This window comes from Egretta garzetta, unplaced genomic scaffold, assembly GCF_000687185.1.
Source record: "Egretta garzetta isolate BGI_Z169 unplaced genomic scaffold, ASM68718v1 scaffold257, whole genome shotgun sequence".
NCBI classification, from domain to species: domain Eukaryota; kingdom Metazoa; phylum Chordata; class Aves; order Pelecaniformes; family Ardeidae; genus Egretta; species Egretta garzetta.
The window spans coordinates 561,005-570,351 of record NW_009260344.1 but is presented as its reverse complement, the minus strand read 5'-3'; the positions used below and the strand labels follow the sequence as shown (position 1 = coordinate 570,351).

Below are 9,347 nucleotides of genomic sequence, written 5' to 3'. Positions count from 1 at the left end.
CAAAGTATTTTCCTTGCGTTTCTTTCCTCTCCTCTCCTACTCCAGTCAGCCTAGTAAATGTTCATTAGTAAATGTATCAAATTCTTGTTCTGCAGTTCCCCTTAGGTAAATAACAAATTGGGCTTTTACAGTTGCAAAGGTACAGATAGTCAGCTGGTGTAAGCTGCTTTCACTTCAGATGAACTTAGGTCTACTAGCATCCAAAATGCTACTTACCCCACTGTGTGTTAAAAACAGTAAGTAACCTGTTCTTTAAAATGTCCATTTTTACAACTGTCACAAAAGACTATTCATTTTAACTGTTTGACTTCAGTTAAAATACTATGTTTCCAACCTTATAAAGTATTTTGAGTCCTTTTTTAAAGAAAAACAACAGCAACAAACAAACAAACCCAGAAATATGCTTGCCCCAAATGCTCAGAGATCTAAATTTAAAAAAAAAAAAAACCAAAACCAAACATTAAAAAACCCTGCTCAACTAAATGGGTTACTAGTAAAACCCCAAAACTGAAGCATAGCTTGGAGGCATGAGAACACCAGGACGTTGTTAGAAATGCACATAACTGAAGTAATTGTGTGTTCAGGCCCTTCCCCTGTTTCCCCCCGCCCAGTATTTTCATCAGCTGAATTAATGAATTGCAGAGCCTTATAAATGAAAACTGTCTTACAGCTGAACGTAGGTGTCCATACAAACCAGCATGGACCTCACTGAGTCCCAGCAGACTGCTGGGATCCTTCTGTAAAGATGTAGCTGCTGCTTGAAGGCCAAAGGCCTGATTTGTAAAGCTCTAAAACTCGGTCATCTCTTCTTGTCCTAATGTGTTTGGGACTTTCAAAACAGGGTGGTTTTTTGAATTTTCATAAAAACTTGGAAATTTTGCTGGAACAAGCTCCAAGAATGCTGAAAAGGAAGTCAGGCTCTGACCTGCTGGAGTCTGCCCAGCAACTGGCATCTGGCAGTAGGCTCAGGGCTTCCTTCAAGCACTTCATAGGGCAAGAGCCTTAAGTTCATCTTTTCATTTAGGATGTAACTGAGAGAAATTGAAAAAAGAAGACCTCATTAGAATGACCTCAGGGAAAGTAGAGGTTCACTCACAAATGGCATAAGCAGTACTCAGACAGACTTATTTTAAAGCCTGCCATTTATTTAGAAATCAGTGTCAGTGCTGCTGAATATTCAAAGGGAGATTAATTATGTGATTCTTAGACAGCAGGTTGACTTAGCAGAGATCATCACACTGTCATTACTCCTACGTCCGTCTGGTGACGGCGCCCAGATCGACGTGGGTTTCTGCATTTAGCAATCCTGTAGTAGCTCTCTGAAAACGTCTGTGCTGTAGGCATGTTTGCATTGAAGTCTTTACTGAACAAAATACTGTAATGAATATTTTAAAATAATACCTCCAATACCTTCTAACATAGATTAAGAACAAGACTTCTGAGGAGGAGGGGCTAATGATGCAGTGGCTGGGAACAGTAATATTTTGAAGACCATTTCTCTCGGGCTTCCTGTTTGCTTCTGGTGTTTGGTTGCTTTTTTGGGGTAAAAACAATTTGTGACTCTTTGGAGACAAGTAATTTACTTAGGTTCTTTTTACTTCTGTTGCTCCCTGTGAAAGGTCAAAATACTCACAGTATTTTGTGCTTTCAATACCAAACTTACACACACACACCCCAGTTACGTGATATTTAAAGGGGTGTTTATTTTGCCCTGTGGACAGAAAAAGAGGAAAGAAATCTACCCCATAGAAGTGAGGTGACCATGTTAGGTGTCTGGATTCCCTGTATTCTCTGTAGCTGATAGAAAGAGGCGGCGGCGCCTCTGGGAGGTGACTTAGTCCACTGAAAATCAGAGTCTGCATAGTGGAACAAGGTAACATCATCTTATCAAAAGCTGGGCCACCCTGTTTTGTGCACTGATACTGGGTCAGATACTTTCACATCAACTCAGCGTACCTAGTCCTATAAATATGCAAGAGTTTAAGCATAAGTACCTGCTTTCAGTCACAGCACCAGATGTTTGTGGTTTGCATTGTCAGAGGATGAATGATAAGAAATATTGTAATTTCAAGTGAAGTGAATAGATGATTAATTTATGACAAGGTTTTTTTCAGTGGTTTAGATTTCTCCATTCAGATCTGGAATGCTTAAACTCTGCTGGCTTTGTTCTCTGTAGGGTCACACCAAGATCAATGCCTTCAACTGGGCTAAGGTTCGAAAGCTGAGCTTCAAGAGGAAACGTTTTCTTATCAAACTACGGCCTGATGTGAATGTAAGTCCTTGTCAGGAATCGATGGAGTTGACAAAAGGTTATTTGGTAAATGTCTACCCACAGATCAAGCATGCGTTTTTGTCACTTCAGGAAGATTTTTTTTTTTTTTTTTTTAATTAATTGCTTGTGTTCACTGTTGGTACTGCACATGTCAACCTGGCATCTCAGGTGAGCAGTCCCAGCAAAGGAGATGTAACCTGAATGTCTGGCTGTGACTCTGGCACTATGTCATCAATTCTTAACTTTTAGCATGTAAACCACCTCTTATTGTTAATGTTTAGACCTCTGCTTTATCTCTGTCATATTTGTCAATGAAAGGAAGTTTGAGCAATAACTCTGATACTGCCAGGCAGAGATCAGTGATGTCTCAAAGTGGGAAGGATAGGGCCTATTAGGCCTGAAAGCCAATGAGTTGGGGAAAAAGCTTTTTTTTTTTTTTTTTTTGTAGCATAGAGGCTGCTTTGTCAATGCAAATCCGTAATTTGTGTTGCTTGCTTGCTTACATTGCAAATGCTATCTCAATTTTCAGAGTTCATTCCAGGACACCCTGGAATTTCTTATGGCCAGTCGAGATTTTTGCAAGTCTTTCTGGAAGATCTGTGTGGAGCATCATGCCTTTTTCAGGCTTTTTGAGGAACCTAAGCCAAAGCCTAAACCTGTTCTTTTTTCTAGAGGTTCATCATTTAGGTTCAGGTAAGACTTGCATTCTTCTCTCCACCTTTGTTGCCTCCCCATTTCAAAATCACGTCCATAATGATCTGGGATTAAAGACATTATTTTCAGCCTCTCTTTCTTTACATTGTAGTTTGCTCCTTTATATTTTCCATTGCATATTCTGAGCCAGAACAGTGGAACGAACACTGCATTCATTTTGTCGTAGCTGTTGCAGAGTAGCTAAGATATATAGAGGTTCCAGCTGGTTTCACAGAAGAAAATCCACCTGTGTCCTAAGCAACACTAGCTAGCAACCTTTTGGCACTCTGGATCCTCTGCTTCTAGGATGGGATCATTCCTATGTATCAGAGTAGAGATGTATTTTCATTGCATGTCCCAGTGGTAAACCCCTCGCTATGCAGTTAAAAGCAATGGCTTGTCTTTATGCTGAGACCTTCATGCTTGCAAAGTGTTTATGTGAGATGACCACCTACACTAAGACCAAGTCTACCTGCACTGTTTTTAGGGCTGTAGAAAGGCTTATAATAGTTGGGTTATTGGTTTTTTTTTTTTCTTACTCTGGCAGAAGCTTCATCGTAGATACTGTATTGCGTGTGCCAGGGGGGAAATCCTTTTATTCGCACATTTTATTTTGTTTGCAAAGCTGATACAAGCTGAGCAGCCAGAAACCTTCTTTGCTGAGATAAACTGTACACTCTAGTTGCCTTGCACAAGAATGTAGTAGATATGGCCATGCTCTCTTCCCACTTCGTTTCCTGACTACAAAGTAAATTAATTAAGATGGAAGGACCTGTGTGAGGGTAAACAAACTATAATTGTTAAGCTTCTGCCTGAGTAAATAGAAGACTGTAGGTGCATTGAACTTACCTCCTGGTTTGGCGAGCAGGTTTTGGCTACATCCTCCACTCGCTGTGAGCTGTGCTGCATACATGTAGTAGTTTTTTCCAGGCCTTGTGGTAATTCAGTTAGTTTAAAGCCTGTAATGAATGGGAAGGATTTGGATCTCTGTTGAACATTCTTGAGGTGTGGGTTTCCTTTACTGCTCTGGGTTCCCTTTCGAGTTTATAGCTGTGCACAAGAGGAAGTGCTGGGCTTTCTCACTTCTTTTTCATGGCCTGTAGCAGAAGGGGAGAGTGATTTCCAGCCTAAATCTCTGCAGAAAATGTATGTATGTTTAGTTGATGTGTTTCATATTAGCAACTGAGTCAAAAAATGCATTTCAGTGGTTTTCATCTTGGTTCCAGGGTTTACTGATACCAGGTAAGGCTGGTATTTGGTTCTCAAAAGGATTCAGGAATGTTCTTTGCTCATGAGAGGAAAACTTAACCCTTGCTTAACTTCCTACTCTGGTGACTTCCCAGTAATGTAGTACCCTATAAAGGGCATACAAGTAAATTTAAGCAGTTCTGAAATGGCATCAAAAAGTAGCTCCGTGGCAAACAAAAAGAGGTAAGTAACAGGCAAAATGATAAAAATCTGTGTGTACCTGATCAGATCCACTTATGATCTTAACAGGAGTTTCCGCTGATAGCGACAACTACTGTACTGGTTGCTGTGACTTCATATGCAGGCCACACACATGCTTGTGATGACCAGGTGGTATATTGTATTAAATGTGGCAAATTCAGTATCTCAGACTGATACTTCAACTGTGGTTTTCTTGCAGTGGTCGGACTCAGAAGCAAGTTCTCGACTACGTTAAAGAAGGAGGACACAAAAAAGTGCAGTTCGAAAGGTGAGAGGAAATAAATGAACTATCCCAATATGTTTCAATCAAAGTCGTGATTTCCAGTTAGTTATATTCTAAGATCTTGGCACCAGGCCAAGCGAAAAATTCCTTCTTTGCTGATTTGACAGTTTATCACTTGTATAATATCCCCTTGCTCCTGAATGTTTTGGCAGAAGTTGATGTAACCTGTAGTTTACTTAAAATCAATAGTATTCAATCTTTTTTTCATCAGTGAGTGTCCTACCATCACAGGTAACTTCCCATAAGATTTTCACCCTTTTCGGTGGGATGTTAATGTATGTGAACAGACATATTCACCTCAGAATAAAATGGAAAGTAACAGCAATAGGTATAGCCAACTTCAAGGGAGAGGTCTCCAAGGAAGGCTTCCAACTTGCTAGAGCCGGTTCTGTCTGAACTAATCTTGCTCGTGGTGAGCTGAAAGCAATGGCCAAAATGCCACAAAGACCATGACAACAGTTCATTGCCTATTGACTCACGTTCTGGTGATAGACCGCTTTTGCTTCAGTGCCTCTCCCTTTTCTTACAATGGTATGTTTGCAACAGATAGCGCATTTAAATTTTACAGAAAGGAGAAATGTTAATCTGTTCTGGAGCAAACTTTTATGAAAGCTGCTGTTCAAAGGTTTTGTTTTAAAGGAGGCATGTCTCTTGATTCCCATTTGTAGAAAAAACTGAAATGGCTTCTTAGTGCAATTTTTCCTTTTCTCTTCAGGAAACACAGCAAGATTCATTCCATCAGGAGTCTGACTGCACAGCCTTCAGAACAGCATACAGAGGTGCCAAAACAAGTCAGTGATGTTGATGAAACCCTGAAATCATGCTTTCTAAACATTTCTTGTTACCCTCCACTGATTGCCGTATTGAAACTCTAGGAGCATAGTTTTCTGCTCGCTTGCCCTTTAACTGGGAGCCCTGGGTGTCATAAGTTTTAGGTTCTGCAAGTGAAACAGGTTCATTTCCACTGCGGAGCAGAGTTGCTTCCAGACAACCAGACAAATATAAATAGTGAGCTTGTCTGAGCTGTACTAATGACCATCTGAAAAATTGCAATCCTCAGTGTTACTGCTGGGGTCCTAGGTTGTAGCTGGTTATTGCATCTGGGAAAAATTTAATTCTTTTCCTTCACTAGAGGGTCTTGGTTGCCCGTGATGAGGTGTTTTGTTGTATTAACCAGGGAGGAGAAGAATTACTTCCTCAGAAAAATTACAGCTCTGCACTTTTAAGCTATTATCTCTGGTAGATACCTAATGTATTTGTCTTATGTTAATAGTTGTTATGCACTAGGAGTTTGCAAATCCAATAGCCCAATAGTGGCAATGTGGCAGCAGCTGCATGTTCCCAGAGCCAGCTAATAGTAAGGCTGAGCATCTATTCACAATAGGTACCCACATAAATGCAAATATACGATATATATACACACAGCCAGGCACACAGGTAAATGCAAACAGAAAACAGCACTCCCGCAAGCACAAACAGTGCCGTGGCTTCACCCTGTTCTTCTCTTTGGCTGATCAGGATCAAAGTTACTTAGTGGAAAATATGTATACATATATATGACATGGATCCCTCCTGCAACTCAACTTAGACACTCAGTCTATCCAGTAACAGACCCCTGGATCCTCAGGTCTCCCAGTGGCTGATACCTGGACATACAAGCCCCCAAGGCTCACAGCCCCGTTTCAGTTGTCGGTACTCAGATCTACACACGCACACGCTGTGGGTTCCTCCAGTAATTCATCTTAGACATCCAGTCTACCCAGTTACTGACAGCTGGGTACCCTGGTTCCCAGTTACCTCATGCACAGACACATGCACATCAAAGATTTCTCTCCAATAGCTGGTCCAGACTTGTGACATTACCAATAGTTGACCCCCAGGTCCCATGGTGGCCGAGTGTCTGGCCAGACTTATGGCTGCTCCAGTACTTGGATCCCTCTTATCCTAGGGATAACTCTCTTATCCTAGTCACCAACTAGTCCACTTCAATGTTTGCTAGCAATTGCACATTGACCTACCCACCCAATGAGTATGTACATGCTCTGGTCTCTCCAGTTGCTGGCATCCCAGACACACCCAGACCATGGGCTGATGGCTCTACTGGGACAACCCCCAGAGGAGCCAGGTCAGAGAGCTCCATTTCCCTGACTAAGTTATTGGGGTTGCTCCACCTGCTAGCGTTTCTTTGTGCTCATCTGTGTTTGTGGAGTCAAACCTTTAATCACCTAACCTTACGTTAGGTAGAGCTTAAATGGCAGGAGCAAGCTACTAGATTAATGTATTTAAGAACGCTACACGCACCTTTGCCTTCCTTGCATTGCTTCCTTTTGATAATCACAGGCTCTCTCATTGCTGCAAATGTAAGAACTTCAGAGAATTCTGCTATAAATGCAGCCCATTTCAAATATCTTTTAGCATTTCAATATTGCTAAGCCAAGCTCAGGTAGATGGAGCATGGCTACTGGGCGTATGCGTCATATTTCTGTGTGCAGAAAAGCCAGCCCAGGGATTAGAATTAGTGATCAAATGTGGGGTGTTCAAAAGCCCACACGTGGATTTTTAGTGTATGTAAGTAGGCTGTGCAAAATTTGTCTTATGCATTTATCTTTTTTGTCCCTCCAGCTTCTCAGAGTAGTGCAAACAGGTTGATGTTCTTGGTGTTGATGGATGCCTTAGGGCATTGAAACACCTCAAATGCCCCTTTTTACGTATCACCACATTCCATCTGGCTTCTCTTCCCTTGCTTAGTTTATGTATTTTTCTGTTCTTAAGATCAGAGACCTCTTTTTTTTTTTTTTTTTTTCCTAATAATTAATTTTGAAGCTTGGGTTACCTTTTCCACTTTCAAGAGACTCCTGTGTTGCTGCAAGATGCAGTGCAAAATTCTGGTGCGTAATTACACATAGCCTTTTCCCTCTGGCTCCCTTCCCTCCCAAACCTCTCCCCTCCCACCCCTTCCTCCCCCTTTGTCTCCCTCTTGCCTTCCCTCCTTTATCTTTCCAGAGCTCTAGCTTTGCCTATGGAGACGACAATGATGCTGCAGCATTGCAGAGCTGCCGGCAAGGGAAGGAATTGAAAGCTTCAACAGAAGACACTGGACAGCACAAGAGCCCTTCCTTGAAGAAGAGCCCCAAGGAAGGCAGAAAGGTGGATGGAGCAGTGGTGTCAACAGTGGAGGAAGAAGAGGAGGCTGCTAAGGACAGGATGCAGCAGAACAGACCTCAGTCACAGCAACCAAGCACAGGTCCAGCTTCCAGGGCTGCTCATGGCAGCAGCACCTCCATTCCTTTCATTGACTGCAGTGATGTAGATAGCGAGTATGATCTCCTCAGAGGACAAATAACCCGGTCATATTCCCAAACAAATGACAATTATGAGGGTGATTTGACCAGTGGTGCCTATATTCACTATAGAGATGAAAATCGCAATAGAACTAGGTACAGGGATTCCTCAGCCTCTATAAAGTCTTCCCAATATCTCTCTGAAGAGTACCTTGATGATAACCCAGCTAATCTGTCCTTCTACACTGGGGGAAGCCCCAGGATGCCAAGGCACAGCTCACTGGTTGACGAAATGTTTAGAGGGCCAGGGAGCCGCAGTCCGCTGGCCACTCCATTGCCTCCCAGTAGCAAAGGGTCAAGCCCTAACATGAGCCTGAGTAGAACTGGCTCTCAGGGTTATGTCTCAGAAAATGGGCATGACTGCAGGGTGAGGACTGGGGAGGAGGATAGCCATGCCAGTAGCTGCCATGGGTATGGCAGGTACTCTCCAGGCTCTGAATGGCCTCGCGCACAGAAAATCCAAAATCTCTGCAATAAATCAGTTACAGATCCATTTATCCTGAGCCAGATATCCTCAACCCCTGGGCAGGAGTATAGATCAGAGAGATCTTGTAAAGGAGATGGGGTGGCTAAGATGTCTTCTCCAGAAGGCAAAATGATGGCCAACGGTATGCCAGCTGGGGCACAGTCAAAGCAGAGCCCAGTCATGCAGTCGCTGCGTGCCAGTGGCATGATGGATCACACAGCTGCAATCCAGATGATGGAGGTCTCCACCAGCAGTGGGACAGAATCTAGCGATTCTGACTCGGAAATCATTAACCCCTTCACTCACCCCCTGGTGTTTGGAAATCCCATTGTGCTGAGTTCCTCTCCCATGCCTAGAAATAAGTACTCCTTTGGAAGCCTTCAGCTTGATGAGGAGGTAGAGGAGGATGTGTCTGTTGGCCTCAGTGATGAAGATGGTGTGCAGGTCTTTAGCTGCTAGGGACTGGGGCATATGAAACCAGTGGATACTGTGATTACTCATTAGAGTGATTGCATCTTCTGGGGCTCGTGAAGAGTGGCTGGTAATAATTTCAGCGCATGGGCTATTTCAAATGTTATCATTGCGCTGACCAGCCAGAGGGAAGGGATGCTAGAAATACAATAGTAAGAGTAAGTCTCAGTGAAGCTTAACAGTAATGCATCTCCTCTGAAAGGCAAGAGGAAAATTATTGCTGATTTAGGTACCTTTGTAAGACTTTATACACTCACCTGTTCTTTGTATGAAGTCATATTTTAGGTATATATTGTAGCTTCTTTGACACTTGACTAGTTATTTTGACAAAACAAACAGAAATTAAATTAAGTAGGTATGTTGTGCTCTTTT

The 9,347-nt window shown here is 42.5% G+C and overlaps 1 protein-coding gene across 1 annotated transcript in view; it reads left to right on the top strand.

The window, feature by feature from the left end:
* Nucleotides 1-9,347, top strand: part of FARP1 (FERM, ARH/RhoGEF and pleckstrin domain protein 1) — a 176,295-nt gene that overhangs the window by 121,651 nt on the left and 45,297 nt on the right. The window contains exons 8-12 of the mRNA XM_009642701.2: nt 2,177-2,272; nt 2,802-2,965; nt 4,614-4,682; nt 5,413-5,497; nt 7,701-7,941. Of these exons, the coding sequence (XP_009640996.1) occupies nt 2,177-2,272; nt 2,802-2,965; nt 4,614-4,682; nt 5,413-5,497; nt 7,701-7,941 (655 nt within the window). The remainder of the gene's footprint in view (nt 1-2,176; nt 2,273-2,801; nt 2,966-4,613; nt 4,683-5,412; nt 5,498-7,700; nt 7,942-9,347) is intronic.